The sequence below is a fragment of the Dipodomys merriami genome, unplaced genomic scaffold (genome assembly GCF_024711535.1).
Source record: "Dipodomys merriami isolate MVZ:Mamm:240054 unplaced genomic scaffold, mDipMer1.0.p SCAF_654, whole genome shotgun sequence".
NCBI lineage: Eukaryota > Metazoa > Chordata > Mammalia > Rodentia > Heteromyidae > Dipodomys > Dipodomys merriami.
Window position 1 is genome coordinate 571734 of NW_027206240.1, and position 17099 is coordinate 588832.

General features: G+C 62.5%; 1 protein-coding gene across 3 annotated transcripts; it reads left to right on the forward strand.

Annotated features, from left to right (window-relative positions):
- The first annotated feature begins 106 nt into the window (after window positions 1-106).
- LOC138815643 (tyrosine-protein phosphatase non-receptor type 6) lies at window positions 107-16714 on the forward strand. Of its 3 annotated transcripts, none has more exons than XM_070005059.1 (16): window positions 107-184; window positions 6138-6260; window positions 7375-7569; window positions 10637-10826; window positions 10918-11034; window positions 11287-11400; window positions 11484-11580; window positions 12232-12311; window positions 12499-12648; window positions 13303-13434; window positions 13518-13672; window positions 14327-14394; window positions 14489-14640; window positions 14744-14835; window positions 16230-16373; window positions 16535-16714. In XM_070005059.1, the coding sequence occupies exons 1-15, from the start codon at window positions 171-173 to the stop codon at window positions 16342-16344; spliced, it is 1794 nt and encodes a 597-aa protein (XP_069861160.1). In that variant the 5' UTR covers window positions 107-170; the 3' UTR covers window positions 16345-16373; window positions 16535-16714. The 3 variants fall into 3 exon arrangements, with proteins under 3 accessions (XP_069861160.1, XP_069861159.1, XP_069861161.1); XM_070005058.1 differs by lacking the exon at window positions 107-184 and adding an exon at window positions 4350-4420; XM_070005060.1 differs by lacking the exon at window positions 107-184 and adding an exon at window positions 5881-6026.
- The last annotated feature ends 385 nt before the right edge of the window (window positions 16715-17099 follow it).

Here is a 17099-nt window from a genome sequence, read left to right on the forward strand (position 1 = left end):
TCCCCCGGGCTTCCGGGACGCGGCCTCCCCGGGCCGGCCGCTCCCAGGCCAGGTGCGGCGGCGGCCCCGCCCCTCCCGGCGGGGGGGGGGGTGGAGGGGGCGGCGGCCCCGCCCGGCCGAGCCCTGCGCCGCCGAGCTCCTGCCCCGCCGCCGCCGCTGCCGGCCTGGAGATGCTGTCCCGCGGGTGAGTCGGCGCCGCGCCCCGCCCCGGCCCGCGCGGGACCCCGCGCCCCGCACCCCGCACCGCACCCGCGCGGGACCCCGCGCCCCGCACCCCGCTCCCCGCACCGCACCCGCGGGGCCCCTCACGCCGCCCCGCCCCGGCCCGCCCCGAACCCCGGGGACGGCCGCGCCTTTCCAGCCGGTCCACCTGTGAGGACGGGGGGACACCTGTGAGGACGGGGGACACCTGTGAGGACGGAGGGACACCTGTGAGGGGGGGACACCTGTGAGGACGGGGGACACCTGTGAGGGGGGGGACACCTGTGAGGACGGGGGACACCTGTGAGGACGGGGACACCTGTGAGGACGGGGACACCTGTGAGGATGGGGGGGACACCTGTGAGGACGGGGACACCTGTGAGGACGGGGACACCTGTGAGGATGGGGGGGACACCTGTGAGGACGGGGGGGACACCTGTGAGGACGGGGGACACCTGTGAGGACGGGGACACCTGTGAGGATGGGGACACCTGTGAGGATGGGGGGGACACCTGTGAGGACGGGGGGGACACCTGTGAGGACGGGGGACACCTGTGAGGACGGGGGACACCTGTGAGGACGGGGGGGACACCTGTGAGGACGGGGGGACACCTGTGAGGACGGGGGACACCTGTGAGGACGGGGGGACACCTGTGAGGACGGGGGACACCTGTGAGGACGGGGACACCTGTGAGGACGGGGACACCTGTGAGGACGGGGACACCTGTGAGGACGGGGACACCTGTGAGGATGGGGGGGACACCTGTGAGGACGGGGGGGACACCTGTGAGGACGGGGGACACCTGTGAGGACGGGGGGGGACACCTGTGAGGACGGGGGGACACCTGTGAGGACGGGGACACCTGTGAGGACGGGGGACACCTGTGAGGACGGGGGGGACACCTGTGAGGACGGGGGGGACACCTGTGAGGACGGGGGGGGACACCTGTGAGGACGGGGGGGGACACCTGTGAGGACGGGGGGACACCTGTGAGGACGGGGACACCTGTGAGGACGGGGGACACCTGTGAGGACGGGGGGGACACCTGTGAGGACGGGGGACACCTGTGAGGACGGGGGACACCTGTGAGGACGGGGGACACCTGTGAGGGGGGACACCTGTGAGGACGGGGGGACACCTGTGAGGACGGGGGGGACACCTGTGAGGACGGGGGGACACCTGTGAGGACGGGGGGGGACACCTGTGAGGACGGGGGGGGACACCTGTGGGGGGGGACACCTGTGAGGGGGGGACACCTGTGAGGGGGGTGTCCAGGTCCACCTGTGAGGGGGCGCCCCTCCCCCTGCAGGGACACCCCTCACATGGGCCCGTCTGCCTCGTCACCCCGGGATTGGGTGTCTGCCTGTGGTCCCCGCTCTGCGGGCGGGACCCCGCGTCCAGACACCCTGGCTGCAGAGCGAGACCCCACCTCAGGTGAAATAAAAACGCAAACCAGCCGGGCGTCGTGGCTCCCGCCCGCCACCCCAGCTGCTCAGGAGGCCGAGATCGGAGGATCGCGGTTCCAAGCCAGCCCGGGCAGGAAAGTCTGTGAGACTCTGATCTCCAGTCAACCACCAGGAAACCGGAAGTGGCGCTGTGGCTCAAGTGGTATAGCACTAGCCTGGAGCTGAAGAGCTGAGGGACAGCGCCCAGGCCCTGAGCTCAAGCCCCACGACCGACAAAAGTAAAGCCAGCACAAAACTGGCTGTATAATGTAAAACTTACACTGAAGTCCTCCCTCCCCCTTTGCCCCCTCCCTCCCATCTGTCTTTTTTCTTCCCATCTGTGTGTGTGCGCGTGTGTGCGCCTCATGACTTGATCTCAGGACCTGGGCGCTGTCTCTGAACTGTGTGGCTGCAGACTGGCGCTCTACCACTGGAGCCACAGCTCTCCTTCTGGCTTTTTGCTGGTCATTAGAGATAAGGGCCTCACAGGCTTTCCTGCCCGGCCTGGCCTTGCACTGTGATCCTCAGCTCTCAGTCTCCTGAGTGGCTGGGATGACGAGGCTTTTGTTTTGTTGTGGAGATGGAGATCTCGGGGTGTGCAGCCAGGCTTTACCTCCTGTACCCCAACCACACGCCCGAGTCGGCCTCCCAGTGACCTGCCAATCACCTCCAGGGGCCTCTCCTTTGTGCTACTGAAGTGTGAAGCCGTAGCCTTGAGGCTGGGAGCGTGGCTCAGTGGTAGAGTGCTCCCAGCAAGCACGGGGCCTGGGTTCGATTCCTCCCACACACACACTGAGGCTATTTATAGCCTCGTTAGCTAACATTCTGCCCTGGAGTCCTTCCTGTGGCCATTTTCGCTGGAGGCTGTGGTTTCCACACACAGGCTCGTGCTCGGCCTGAGGGGAGGCCAGCCTCAGACTCCCAGCCTCCACCTCGGCCTCCTTAGCAGCACGGATTCCAGGCTTGCTCCATCATGCCTAGCTTGTGAGTTAAGATGGAGGTCTCACCAAACTTTTTTTTTGTTTTGTTTTCTCCTGTTCTGGGGCTTGAACTCAGGGCCTGGGCGCTGTCCCTCAGCTCTTCAGCTCCAGGTTGGCGCTCTACCACGTGAGCCACACCTCCATTTCAGGCTTTTTCTGCATATGTGGTCCTGAGGAATTAAACCTAGGGCTTCATGCATGCAAGGTGAGCACTGTACCACGGAGCCACCTGCCCAGCCCACTAATTGTTGTTGTTTGCCTGAGCTGGCCTTTAATTATAATTCTCTTGGCCTCCACTTCCTGAGTCATTGAGATTTCAGAAATGCACTACCATGCCTGGTTACATAACAGATGTGTGTGTGTGTGTGTGTGTGTGTGTGTGTGTGTGTGTGTGTGTGTGTGTGTGTACAGGTCCTAGGACTTGAACTCAAGCCCTGGGTGCTACCCCTGAGCTGCTTTTTGTTGTTGTTGGTTGTAGGGCTTGAACTCAGGGCCTGGGCTCTGTTCCTTAGCTCCAGGCTGGTGCTCTACCACTTGAGCAACAGCGCCACTTCCGGTTTTCTGGTGGTTGATTAGAGATCAGAGGCTCATGGACTTTCCTGCCCAGGCTGGCTTTGAACCGCGATCCTCAGATCTCAGCCTCCTGAGGAGCTGGGATGGCAGGCCCATTGGCACCCACCTCCCTGAACTTCTTTTGCTCAAGGCTGGTGCTCTACCACTTGAGCCATACCACCACTTCAGGTTTTGTCATGGTTCACTGGAGATGAGAGTCTCTCAGGGCTGGGCAGGTGGCTCAGTGGTAGAGCGCTCTCCTAGCATGCATGAAGCTCTGGGTTCGATTCCTCAGTACCACAGACACAGAAAAAGCCAGAAGTGGCGCTGTGGCTCAAGTGGTAGAGCACCAGCCTTGAACAAGCAGAAGCTTCAAGCCTCAGAACAAAAATAAATACATAAATGAGGGAAGAAAGGAAGGATGGAAGGAGGGATGACTGAGGGAAGGAAAGCACTTGTAGCTCACGCCTGTAATCTGTAATTCTAGCTACTCAAGAGTCTGAAGTCTGGAGGAAAGGGGTTTGAGGCCAGCCTTGACAGAACAGTCCATGAGACTTGATGCAAAATAGCCAGCAAAAAGCCTGGCGGGAGGCATGGCTCAAGTGGTGGAGCACCAGCTGAGCGAGCAAGCAAGTTGAGCCAGCAAGTCCTGAGGAAGAGGAGGGGGAGGGTGGGGGGATGGGCTGGCAGTGTGTGCCAGTGCTCAGCCAGATCCAACTTGGCATGGTTTATTTGCCGCTGGGAGCCGGTGGAGCCTGTGCATTCTTAGCTGGGTTTGCGTCTGTCCTGACTGTCGGGGGCTCATGTCACTTGGCTGGCTCAGCGGCTCAGGGCTGTGCTTAGTTCCTGCCAGGAGCACTGACTGCTGGCGCTGTGCGTGTGGTCAGGATCACGCGTTTGTGTTGGGGTTTGCCTCTCACCGAGTATGCGTGTGCGTGGACAGGTGCTGGGCTGTGCGTACACAAGTCCAGGGGGTTGTGGATATGTGTGTGTGTGTGAGTGTGTGAACTCAGGGCCTGGGTGCTGTTCCTGAACTTTTTCCCCTTCAAGGATGGTGCTCTGCCACTTGAACCACAGCCTCACCTGTGGGTTTTGAGTGGTTCACTGGAGATCAGAGTCTCACCTTTCCTGCCCGGGCTGGCCTCCACCCGCGATCCTCAGATCTCGGCCTCCTGAGCGGCTGGGATGACAGGCGTGAGCTCGGTGCCTGGCTTCACTGGATCTTTTTCAATAGCAGGCAGGTTAGGCTGGGCAGGCTGGGGGACAGGGGGGGGCACAGTGGGCGGAGCCAAGTTTGCATATGGCCAGGGCAGAGTTCAAATGTCCAACTGGAGGTTTAGCCAAATTTGGGCCTGTGGGAAATAAATCAGGCAAATTTGGGGGGCGCATGTAAGAGGAGAAAGCGAGAGAGAAAAAAACAAACCAACAGTGACAACTGTGTGTGTGTGTGTGTGTGCGCGCGCGCGCGTGCGCGCACCAGTATTGGGGCTTGAACTCAGGGCCTGGGCGCTGTCCCTCAGCTCTTTTGCTCCAGGCTGGCGCTCTACCACTTGAGCCACAGCGCCACTTCCGGTTTTCTGGTGGTTCATTGGAGATCAGAGTCTCATGGACTTTCCTGCCCAGGCTGGCCTTGAACCGCGATCCTCAGATCTCAGCCTCCCGAGTCGCTGGGATGGCAGCCACCAGTGTCCCTGCAGACCTTTTTGTTGTCAGTACCGGGGCTTGAACTCAGGGCCTCGTGTTTACTAAGCAGACTCTGTCGTTTGCATCACGGGCCCCGTCCCTTTCTGCTTTGGCTGTTTGGGGGGCAGGGCCTTGTGTGTTTGCTAAGATTGGCCTGGACTTTGACTCTCCCACCTCTGCGTCCCAAGTAACAGGGACGTCAGGTGCGCTCTACACACCCGGCTCATTGGTTGAGATGGGGTCTCTGTCATGTTTTGTTCAAGGTTGACCTCAAACCATTGGTACTGCTGCCCTCTCCTTGCAGAGTCCTGGGATTTCAGACAGGAGCCACGCAGGCAGTGAAAACAAAACTTTTGTGTCCTGGCTCTGGTGCTCACGCCTGGCATCCCAGCTCCTCAGGAGGCTGAGATCTGAGGATTGCAGTTGGAGGCCAGCCTGGGCAGGAAAGTCCATGAGGCTCTGATCTCCAGGGACCCACCAGAAAGCCAGAAGTGGCGCTGTGGCTCAAGGGGTAGAGCGCCAGCCTGGAGTGGAAAAGCTAAGAGACAGCGCCCAGGCCCTGAGTTCAAGCTCCAGGACTGGCGCGGGCGCCCACACACACACACACACAAACGCGCACACACACACACACACACTGCGTCTACCATGAGGAACAAGGCCGTGAATGTCTGTCATTGTCGCTGTCATTGGCTGGTGAAGCAGCGGCTGGTGCAGGGCAGAGCTTGGAACCCCCATCCTCCCGTCTCGGCCTCCCCAGTAGCCGGGATTACAGGCGTGAGCTGCTGGATGCGTTCAGTGGCGGGGGCGGGGGACCCCTATTTCTGGGGTAACCTGCCCCCCACCCCTCTCCCTGTGTGGGGCTCCAGAGCTTTCTGATGGCGGCCCCTCCCCCACCCCTGCCACACTTCTGGTTTGGGGCCCAGAAAACAGAAGTGAGGGCTGAGTTCCCCCGGGGGTGAGCCGCCCCTTCCTGTCCCCGCCCTGCCGGCCGCCCCTGGCAGCCCCACAAGTGGAAGTCTGGCCCCGAGCCCTGGGGTGCTGGCTGGCTTGTGGGGTGCTCGCTGGGCTGGTCAGGGGGGTCCCCGGCCGCAGCTTTCCCTCCTGCGCGTGCTGCGCCCCCTCTTTTGCTGTGTGTCTTCCCCCCAGGGAGCCCAGGATGGTGAGGTAAGGGTAGAGGGGACCCTGCCCACCCCCCCAGGAAGGAGGCCCGGCATCTTGGGGGTCCCCTCCCGGGGGGTCCGATCTGAGATTCACCCCGGCCTCTGCCCTTTGCAGGTGGTTTCACCGCGACCTCGGCGGGCTGGAGGCCGAGGCCCTACTCAAAAGTCGGGGTGTCAATGGGAGTTTCCTCGCGCGGCCCAGCCGCAAAAACCAGGGTGATTTCTCCCTCTCGGTGAGGTAGGTGTTCTGCTGCGCACGCCTGTAATCCCCGCTACACTGGAGGGTGATGAGCCGGCCTGGGGGGGGGACTCATCTCCAATGACCCAGCAGCAAAAAGCCAGAAGTGGGGGTGATGTTTATGTCATGGAGCACCAGCCTGGAGGGGAAAGGCGGAGGGCAGTGAGTGCCCAGGCCAGGATCAAATCCCAGGACTGACACAAATTACAATGAAAAGTAGCCAGGCGCCGGTGCTCCCGCCTGCCATCCAGCTCCTCAGGAGGCTGAGATCTGAGGATCGCCGTTCAAAGCCAGCCCGGGCAGGAAAGTCCCTGAGACTCTGATCTCCCATGAACCCCCAGAAAACCCGAAGTGGCGCTGTGGCTCAAGGGGTAGAGCACCAGCCTTGTGTGAAAGGGCTCAGGGACAGCGCCCAGGCCCAGAGTTCAAGTTCCTTGACCTACCAAAAAAAAAAATAAGTACTGGTGGCTGGGTCCTGATGTCCTGGGTGCTGGGGGCTCAGTCCTCTGTCCTGGGTGCTGGTGGCTGGGTCCTGATGTCCTGGGTGCTGGTGGCTGGGTCCTGATGTCCTGGGTGCTGGTGGCTCAGTCCTCTGTCCTGGGTGCTAGTGGCTGGGTCCTGATGTCCTGGGTGCTGGAGACTGGGTCCTGATGTCCTGGGTGCTGGTGGCTGGGTCCTGATGGCTCAGTCCTCTGTCCTGGGTGCTAGTGGCTGGGTCCTGATGTCCTGGGTGCTGGAGACTGGGTCCTGATGTCCTGGGTGCTGGTGGCTGGGTCCTGATGTCCTGGGTGCTGGTGGCTCAGTCCTCTGTCCTGAGTGCTAGTGGCTGGGTCCTGATGTCCTGGGTGCTGGTGGCTCAGTCCTCTGTCCTGGGTGCTAGTGGCTGGGTCCTGATGACCTGGGTGCTGGTGGCTGGGTCCGGATGTCCTGGGTGCTGGTAGCTTGGTCTTCTGTCCTGGGTGCTGGTGGCTTGGTCTTCTGCCCTGGGTGCTGGTGGCTGAGTCCTCTCTCCTGGGTGCTGGTGTCTCAGTCCTCTGTCCTGCGGCCTCCTTCCCCCGTGCCCTGCCTGCCTGCACGCGCCAGGCCCCGCGCCCACCCCGCTCCCGGCCCGCAGGGTGGACGACCAGGTGACGCACATCCGCATCCAGAACTCGGGGGACTTCTACGACCTGTACGGTGGGGAGAAGTTCGCCACGCTCGCCGAGCTCGTGGAGTTCTACACGCAGCAGCAGGGCGTCCTGCAGGACCGCGACGGCACCGTCATCCACCTCAAGTACCCGCTCAACTGCTCCGACCCCACCAGCGAGCGGTGCGTGCGGGCGGGCGGGCGGGCGGGCGTGAGGACACCCGGCCCCCCTCCTCCCTGCCCTCCTCCCCCTCCTCCCTGCCCTCCTCCCCCTCCTCCCTGCCCTCCTCCCCCTCCTCCCCCTCCTCCCTGCCCTCCTCCCCCTCCTCCCTTCCCTCCTCCCTCTCCTGCCTGCCCTCCTCCCTGCCCTCCTCCTCCCCCTCCTCTCTCCTCCTGTCCCTCCTCCCCTCCTCCCTTTCCTCCTCCCCCTCCTCCCCTCCTCCCTTTCCTCCTCCCCCTGCTCCCCCTCCTCCCTGCCCTCCTCCCCCTCCTCCCCTCCTCCCTTTCCTCCTCCCCCTCCTCCCCCTCCTCCCTGCCCTCCTCCCCCTCCTCCCTGTCCTCCTCCCCCTCCTCCCTGCCCTTCTCTCCCTCCTCCCTGCTCTCCTCCCCCTCCTCCCTGCCCTTCTCTCCCTCCTCCCTGCTCTCCTCCCCCTCCTCCCTGCTCTCCTCCCCCTCCTCCCCCTCCTCCCTCCTCCCGTCCCTCCTCCCTCTTCCCTCCTCCCTGTCCTCCTCCCCCTCCTCCCTCCTCCCGTCCTTCCTCCCTCTTCCCTCCTCCCTGTCCTCCTCCCCCTCCTCCCTCTTTCCTCTTCCCTCTCCTCCCTCCTCCCTTCCCTCCTCCTTTCCCCTCTTCCCTCCTCCCTCTGCTCCCCCCCTCTTCTCCCTTTCCTCCCTCCCTCCTTTCCTTCTTTCTCCCTTCGCTCTGTGGCCGCAGGCCTCCTACACACCAGGCCCGCGTGGGTCTAGCACTGAGTGACCCCGAGCACTGTTTTGTGGGCGCATGTCAGTGCTGTGGCTTGCACTCAGGGCCGGGCTGCGTCTCGGAGCGTTTCCCCCCACGGCTGGCGCTCTACCCCTTGAGCCACAGCGCCACTGTCGGCTTTTTTCTGTGTCTGGGGTAGTGAGGATTCGAACCCAGGGCTTCCTGCGTGCTAGGCGAGCGCTCCACCCCCGAGCCGCTGCCCAGCCCTGCATTTTTGCCTTTTTGAGATTCATGCCCCTTAATTTGCCTCAATAGTTTTGTTCTGGTCACTGCCGGGAAACTGAGGAAAAAGGCTTCATGTGTGTGCCTCCTTTCTGGAGACTTCTCTTCCGGTAGTGAAGCCAAGAATGGTGTGTGTGGGGGGGAATCTCTCCCTGTTACCCTTCTAGAACTTTCTTCTCCCCTTCTGCCTGCAGCAGCCAGGTTTGCATGTATACAGTCCCAGATAATCAGGAGGCTGAGGGAGGAGAATCACAGGTTCTAGGCCAGCCCGGGCTTCGTGAGGCCATGGCGGGGGCCGTGGCCATTCTCAGACCCTCGTACCTCCCCCGCCCGCCGGGCGCTGTGGCGCACGCCTGTAATCCCTGCTACTCAGGACGCTGAGATCTGACGCCCAAGGTTCCGAGCCGGTCCAGGGAGGAAAGTCCATGAGACTCTGACCTCCAGTGAGTGAACCAGCTCGAAGCGGAGCTTGTGGTTCAAGTGGTCAAGCACCAGCCTCCTCCAGCCAGGAAAAAGCTCAGGGACCGCCGGGCTCAGGCCCTGAGTTCGAGACTCAGGATGGAGACCCTCCCCAAACAAACAAACGAACAGACAAAAGCAAACCCACAGGTGCTCTAAGGGATTCTTAGAATCCTGGCCTCACCTAGAGACCTGGGAGAGGGGGAGGCACGGGGGGAGGGGGGAGGGGGCCCCCCAAACCCCTCTTCTCAGGATTTGCATCTGTCCCTGGACAGTAGGGAAGCTGAGCTCGCTGCCTGTGGTCAGCCTCGAATTTGCATGGAGATTTCCTCCCCGCGCAGCCCTCAAAACCCCCACACTGGTGTCCTGGGGGCCCAGACCCGGTCCTTAGAATGGGTGGGAGAGGGCCAGGCTCTGGTGCACACGCCTGTAATCCCGGCCGTGAGTTCAAGCCCCAGGATGGACACAAAGGGCTCAGAGTGGTCCTGGGGCCCTCCCCGTGGGGAGGGAGGCCAGCCCCCCCCATCCCTGCGGTTGGAAAATGTCCCCCCTCTTTGTCCTGAGCTGGGGAAACCTAACTTCTCGCTCCCCGGGAGCGCTGTGTGGGTTTTTCCACCACGTGGTTTCCTGTGGGGGTGTCGCTTCCTCCTGAGGAGGGCCGTCACGGCTCAGTGTAAGGGGGGGCGCAGGCCTCCGGCTTCTGCTTTCCGCCCGGCACCCCCCAAAAAGAATCCCCTGAAGCCTTTTGAACCCGGGGGGGGGTCTTCCCAGCAGTGACTTCACCCTGGCCCTTGAAGTTGGGGTGACGGGGTGGGGGGCCCTGGGGGGGAAGGTCTCCCCATCACCCCCCCCCCCCGTCCCCCGCCTCGGGTTCTTCTGCTTCTCTGTTGTGTCTGCCTTGCCCTGGCCCTGGGCCTGTACGGTATACAGGCGCTGCCCAGCTCTGCTCTGCACACAGGCTGGCGTTGGCCACGCTGGGTTTGGATCTACAGGCAAATTCTACTTAGGGCTTTTTAAAATGTTTTTGTCGGTCGTGGGGCTTGAACTCGGGGCCTGGGCCCTGGCCCTCAGCTCTTCAGCTCCAGGCTGGCGCTCTACCGCTTGAGCCACGGCGCCACCTTTGCCTTTTGGATGGTTTGTTGGAGATCAGAGTCTCACCGACTTTCCTGCCCGGGCTGGCCTGGAACCACGATCCTCCGATCTCAGCCTCCTGAGTGGCTGGGATGCCAGGCGGGGCCATGGCACTCGGCCTTTCTATGGGGGTGAGGGGGGTTCATTGGAGCTGACGGTCCAACTTCCCTGCTCGGGCTTGGCTTTGAACCAAAGGCCTAGCACCAGGGTGCAAGGCTTCTCACCCGTCTTCCTCTTTTCTGAGAGCTGGGATTCTCCCGCCTCAGCTTCCCGATGATCGGCTTGGATTACAGGCGTGCGTGACAGTACTTGGCTCTTTCCCCCACCGCTCAGTATTTGGGCGGAGCAGGGATGTCCCTACCTACGGGGCCTGCGGGCCGCTCGCCCGGCCCCTGCGCACCCCGGGGGCCATCGAGAGGCCCCGTGGCCGGGTCCTCACCCCCCACGCCGCCCCCCCAGGTGGTACCATGGCCACCTGTCTGGAGCGCAGGCCGAGGTGCTGCTGCAGGCCAAAGGCGAGCCCTGGACGTTCCTGGTGAGGGAGAGCCTGAGCCAGCCCGGCGACTTCGTGCTGTCCGTGCTCAGCGACCAGCCCAAGGCCGGCCCCGCGTCCCCGATCAGGGTCACGCACATCAAGATCATGTGTCAGGTACCGGGGTGGGGGCGGGGCGGAGGCCGCGGGAGGGAGGATCGCGGCCGGAGGCCCAGGCCTCACAGCACCCGCCCTGGGCCTCCGCCAGGGAGGACGCTACACCGTGGGCGGCGCGGAGACCTTCGACAGCCTGGCGGACCTGGTGGAGCACTTCAAGAAGGTGGGCATCGAGGAAGCCTCTGGAGCCTTCGTGTACCTGCGCCAGGTGAGAAGCCCCGCCCCCGCCCGCCCACCCTCCCTCCCCCCCCCCCCAGCCTGGGCGCTGTCCCAAGGCTGGCGCTCCACCCGGTTGGCTGGTGGTTCATGGCAGATCGGAGCCTCGACAGACTTTCCGGCCTTGCGTCCCGAGCCTCCAGATCTGAGCCTCCAGACCTCGGCCTCCTGAGTAGCGGGGATGACAGGCGGGCGCCCCGGTGCCCGGCCCGGTGGCTGATATCCGGGCCCTGTCCCTCCCCAGCCTTACTATGCCACGCGGGTGAACGCAGCGGACATCGAGAACCGCGTGCTGGAGCTGAACAAAAAGCAGGAGTCGGAGGAGACGGCCAAGGCCGGCTTCTGGGAGGAGTTCGAGGTAGACGGCAGGCGGGGCCACCGGGGGGCGTCATCGGCAGCGCCTTCGCCAGGGCTCGGCCTCACCCGCCCCTCTCCCGCTAGAGTCTGCAGAAGCAGGAGGTGAAGAACTTGCACCAGAGACTGGAGGGCCAACGGCCGGAAAATAAGAGCAAGAATCGCTACAAGAACATTCTCCCCTGTGAGTCCTGCGCCCCCACCCCATCCCTGGCACCTTCCGGCCACCCCAGCCCCACCGTCTCCTCCCACATCAGCCGGGCGCCGGTGCGCACGCCTGTAGTCCCAGCTCCTCAGGGAGGCTGAGATGTGAGGATCGCAGTTGGAAGCCAGCCTGGGGCATCCAAGAGACCCGAGCAAGAAGCAGCTGCGAGTGGCACCGGCCCGGGGGAAAAGCTCAGGCCACAGCAGCCAGGCCCCGAGTTCAAATCTCTATAACGGGCTCCCAAACAATTAAACTGCCCTAAGAGCTTTCCTACTACCAAGAAGCAAAGGGACCCCGTTCCTCCCCACCTTCCGCCCTCCCTGAGCCTTTTGATTTTGTGCCAGTTCTCGGGACTCGAACCCAGGGCCTGGGCACTGTGCTTTAGCCCCTTTTTTTTTGCTCAAGGCTGGCGCTCTACCACTTGAGCCACAGCGCCACGTGCAGTTTTTTTGCTGGCTCATTAGAGATCAGAGTCTCACAGACTTTCCTGCGGGGGCTGGCTTTGAACCGTGATCCTCAGATCTCAGCCTCCTGAGTGGCTGGGATGGCAGCCGTGCGCTCCAAGCCCCGGCCCTCAGCGTGTGGAGGGTGGCCGGCCCGTCTCACGTCTGCCTTCTCGCCCCCGGCCAGTCGACCACAGCCGCGTGATCCTGCAGGGGCGGGACAGCAGCGTCCCAGGCTCGGATTACATCAACGCCAACTACGTGAAGGTGGGTGTGTGTGGCCAGAGCCTAGTTGTGGGGGGTGGCCTGGAGGCTCCCTATGGTGCGGGGGGACCCCAGGTCCACAGGCTTCCCCCCCTTTCCCCTGCCCTGGCATGTCTAGGGAGCTGTGGGAGGGAGGTGCTGTATCCGGAGGTTCACAGTCCGGGGCGCGTGCTGCTGTGATCTCACTTAGAACCAGCTGCTGGGCCCGGACGAGAACGGGAAGACGTACATCGCCAGCCAGGGCTGCCTGGAGGCCACGGTGAACGACTTCTGGCAGATGATCTGGCAGGAGAACACGCGCGTCATCGTCATGACCACGCGGGAGGTGGAGAAAGGCCGGGTAGGGAGAGCACGCATGCGCATGTGGGGTGTGTGTGTGTGTGTGTGTGCGCGCGCGCGCGCATGGGGAGATGTCTGCGCATGCACGCACGCACGTGCAAAAGCCCAGTGCCTCCTGGGAAATTGAGGCCTACCACACACTTTGACTTCCTGTCGGTCATGGGGCTTGAACTCAGGGCCTGGGCGCTGTCCCTCAGCTCTGCAGCTCAGGGCTGGCGCTCTACCCCTTGAGCCACAGCGCCACTGCCGGCTTTTTCTGTGTCTGTGGTGCTGAGGAATCGAACCCAGGGCCTTATTCATGCGAGGCGAGCACTCTACCACTGAGCCACCCACCCAGCCTCGGTCTTCTGCACTTTGTAATTTCTTTGTGTGCTGCTCTGGGGACTTGAACTCAGGACCGGGGTACCCTCCCTGTTTTCTTTTTCACTCAGGGCTGGCGCTCTACCACTTGAGCCACAGCGCCATTCTGGCTTTTTGCTCGTTCACTGGAGATCAGAGTCTCCCAGAGACTTTCCCACCCAGGCTGGCCTTGACCCACGATCCTCCGCTCTCAGCCTCCGCAGTGGCTGGGAGGCTGGGGCTCGTGGGGCTGGCGTGTGTGTTTCAGGGCATCGATTTGGCCTTTGTGCCTCAGTGGTACCACTTCCCCTTGCAGAACAAGTGCGTCCCCTACTGGCCGGAGGCGGGCACGCAGCGCGTCTACGGCCTCTACTCGGTGGCCAACTGCGGGGAGCAGGACACGGCGGAGTACAAGCTGCGGACGCTGCAGGTGTCACCGCTGGACAATGTGAGCCCCAGGCCCCGCCTCTTCCGGTCGGCAGCAGGGCGGCTGCTGGGGCCAGACGCATTGCCTTGCGCTCTTGCTTTCAGGGGAAGCTGGTGCGGGAGATCTGGCACTATCAGTACCTGAGCTGGCCTGACCACGGCGTGCCCAGCGAGCCCGGGGGCGTCCTGAGCTTCCTGGACCAGATCAACCAGCGGCAGGAGAGCCTGCCCCACGCGGGGCCCGTCATCGTTCACTGCAGGTGACCCTCCTACGACCTCCCCACGGGCCGGCGCCGCTGCTGACGCCTGTAATCCCGGCCACTCAGGAGGCTGAGATCTGAGGATCGCAGTTCAAAGCCAGCCCGGGCAGGAAAGTCCGGGAGACTCTTATCTCCAAGGAACCACCAGAAAACCGGACGTACAGCCATGGCTCAAGGGGTAGAGCGCCCGCCTTGAGCTGAAGAGCTGAGGGGCAGCGCCCAGGCCCTGAGTTCAAGCCCCAGGACTGACACAAAAGAAAAACAAAACAAGCTGAAACTAAGCGCCGGTGCAGCGTTGAGCTGCGAGGATCTGGGAAGAAAAGTCGATGAGAATTTTTTCTTTGCTTTGCCAGTCCTGGGCCTGAACTCTGGGCCTGGGCGCTGTCCCTGAGCTTTTGCGCCACTTCCAGCTTTTTGCTGGCTCATTGGAGATCAGAGTCTCAGACTTTCCTGCCCGGGCTGGCTTTGAACCGCGATCCTCAGACCTCAGCCTCCCGAGTGGCCAGGATGACAGGCAGGGGCGATGGTGCCCAGCCTGGGCGTCTCCGATTCCGTGCGCGGCGCGGGGGCTCCATCCTGGCCTGGCAGGGCCCCCGGGGAGGGTGGGGGTGCGGCCCGCCCTCTGATGAGGGGCGGGGCTTCCTCTGCATGCAGCGCTGGCATTGGCCGAACTGGCACGATCATCGTCATCGACATGCTGATGGAGAGCATCACCACCAAGGGTGAGGCTGGGGGGAGGGAAGGGGGGAGGGAGGGGGGAGGGCCCACGGCCTGGGCCTGAGCTCCCCCCTCCCCCACCCGCCCGCCTCCCCCCAGGGCTGGACTGTGACATCGACATCCAGAAGACCATTCAGATGGTGCGCGCGCAGCGCTCGGGCATGGTGCAGACCGAGGCTCAGTACAAGTTCATCTACGTGGCCATCGCGCAGTTCATCGACACCACCAAGAAGAAGCTGGAGGTGATCCAGGTGCGCAGACGTGGGTGCCCGGTGGGGCTCGGGGCAGGGCCGGGCCCCCCCCCCTTGCCGGTCCCCCCTGTTATCCCCCCACTTTCCCTCCAACCGCACACAGTCCCGCAAAGGCCTGGAGTCGGAATATGGGAACATCACCTACCCGCCCGCCATGAAAAGCGCCCACACCAAGGCCTCGCGCACCTCCTCCAGGTGAGCCCCCCCTTCCCCTCCCTGCCCCCCCACCTCGCCAGCCTGGCCCTGCCCTTAGGATCGGAGCCGTGATTTCAGGTGGGCAGATGTGGGTTCAAGTTCAAGCTCAGTTCTGTGGCAGTGTGTTTTCAGGCACGTCCTGGGGCTCGAACTGAGGACCTGGGCGCCGTCCCTGAGCTCTTCTGCTCAAGGCTGGTGCTCTGCCACTGAGCCACGCCTCCACTTCCAGCTTTTTGTTGGTTGATCGGAGAGAAGTCTCATAGACGAGCAGCGCTGTGGCTTAAGTGGTCGAGCGCCAGCCTTGGGCCGAAGAAGCTCAGAGACGGCGCCCAGGCTCTGAGTTCAAGCCCTAGGACTGGCAAAAGAAAGTCTCACAGAAGCCGGTGCTGTGGCTCACGCCTGTAATCCCCGCTGCTCAGATTGCAGTCCAGAGCCAGCCCAGGCAGGAAAGTCCATGAGACTCTTACCTCCCATGGTGCTGTGGCTCAAGTGGCAGAGCGCCAGCCTTGAGCTGAAGAGCTGAGGGACAGCGCCCAGGCCCTGAGTTCAAGGCCCACAACAGACAGAAGAAAACAGGAAAAACAAGAAGAATCCTCTTCTTCACGCTGGTTGGAAAGTGACTGAAGGAGAAATTGGCTCAGACCCAAGCGCACAGATACAAAACGGGGGGAGGCCAGGTGCTTAGCGCCCAGTTCATTCACAGGCGCTGTTACAAGATCTGTTTTTCAGCCCAGCCCAGTGGCTCCCGCCTGGCATCCCAGCCACTCAGGAGGCTGAGATCTGAGGATCGTGGTTCAAAGCCAGCCCGGGCAGGAAAGTCCGTGAGACTCTGATCTCCCTTGAACCACCAGAAAACCAGACGTGGCATTGTGGTTCAGGTGGTAGAGCGCCAGCCTTGAGCTGAAGAGCTGAGGGACGGCGCCCAGGCCCTGAGTTCCAGACCCAGGACCACAAAGCAAATAAATAAGTAAAAAAGCAGAAACAGCAAGGAGAAGTTGAGGTATGGCTTCAGTGATTGAATGTCCGCCTTCAGTAAGCAAGGGGGCAAGGCCCTGAGTTCAAACCTCAGTCCAGCACACGCATGCGCACACACACGCGCACACACACACACACACACTGCGTTTTTTTAGTTGCCTGTTTTATTGTTTGGTCAGTTGTGGGGCTTGAACTCGGGGCCTGAGCTCTTTTTGCTCAAGGCTGGCGCTCTACCATGTTGAGCCACAGCGCCACGTCTGGTTTTCTGGTGGCTCATGGGAGACAGGAGTCTGGCAGACTTTCCTGCCCGGCTGGCCTTGCATTGCGATCCTCCGGCCTCAGCCTCCTGAGTCGCTGGGACGACAGGCATGCGCCACGGCGCCCGGCTTCCCATGGCTCTTACCACCCGCCTCCCGCAGACACAGGGAAGATGTGTACGAGAACCTGGACCGGAAGACGAAGAAGGAGGAGAAAATGAAGAAGCAGCGGTCGGCCGACAAGGAGAAGAGCAAGGGGTCTCTCAAGAGGAAGTGAGCGGCGCGCACTTCCTGTGGCCACCCGCGGTACTGATCCGTCTCCGCCATCTCCTCCCTGGCCGCCCCCTCGCTGCTGGGCTGGGTGTGGGGGGGAGATGCAGGAAGGGCTCAGACTTTCCCCAGCCTTCCAGAATGTTCTGGAAGCCCCTCTCCAGGTTCCAGACCCCCCCCTTCTTTTCTCTCCACAGCCCCCAGGCCCGTTCCCCGTCAGCCCTGAAGAGGCCCAAGCCGGAAGCTGGGGACCCTCTGCCTATCCTATTGTAATTTAAATCACTGTGCCCCCCAAATTTGTACATAGAGCTCACCAAGGCCCCAGGCAGGGCCCCCCCCTCTTCTTGTAAATAAAGACCCCTGTGTGGCCCCTTGAACTGGCTCTGCGTTGTCCCCAGTGAATGTGGAAGAAAGGGAAGGAGGGAGGGAGGAGGGGGGGGAGGAGGGGGGGGAGGAGGGAGGGCGGGGAGGCTGGGGTCCCCTGTGTGGCCACAATCAAGCTCACAAGCCGGCTGGGCGCCCGTGGCTCCCGCCTGTCATCCCAGCGACTCAGGAGGCTGAGATCTGAGGATCGCGGTTCAAAGCCAGCCCGGGCAGGAAAGGCCGTGACTCTGATCTCCAGGGAGCAGCTCAGGGCACAGTGCTCAGCAACCAAGGAATGAATGAATGAACGAATGAATGAACCAACAACTCATGAGTAGACAGACCTGGTTCCAGTGCAGCTTTGCATAGGCAAAGGATGGCAAAATCCCTCAACCAAAA

Excerpts from the sequence above, each read along its gene's own strand:
- LOC138815643 (XM_070005058.1), top strand. The coding sequence starts at position 4,365 with ATGACAGGCGTGAGCTCGGTGCCTGGCTTCACTGGATCTTTTTCAATA. Across the intron at positions 12,312-12,498 it reads TCAACGCCAACTACGTGAAG|AACCAGCTGCTGGGCCCGGA; the intron begins GTGGGTGTGTGT and ends GATCTCACTTAG. Across the intron at positions 12,649-13,302 it reads GGGAGGTGGAGAAAGGCCGG|AACAAGTGCGTCCCCTACTG; the intron begins GTAGGGAGAGCA and ends TTCCCCTTGCAG.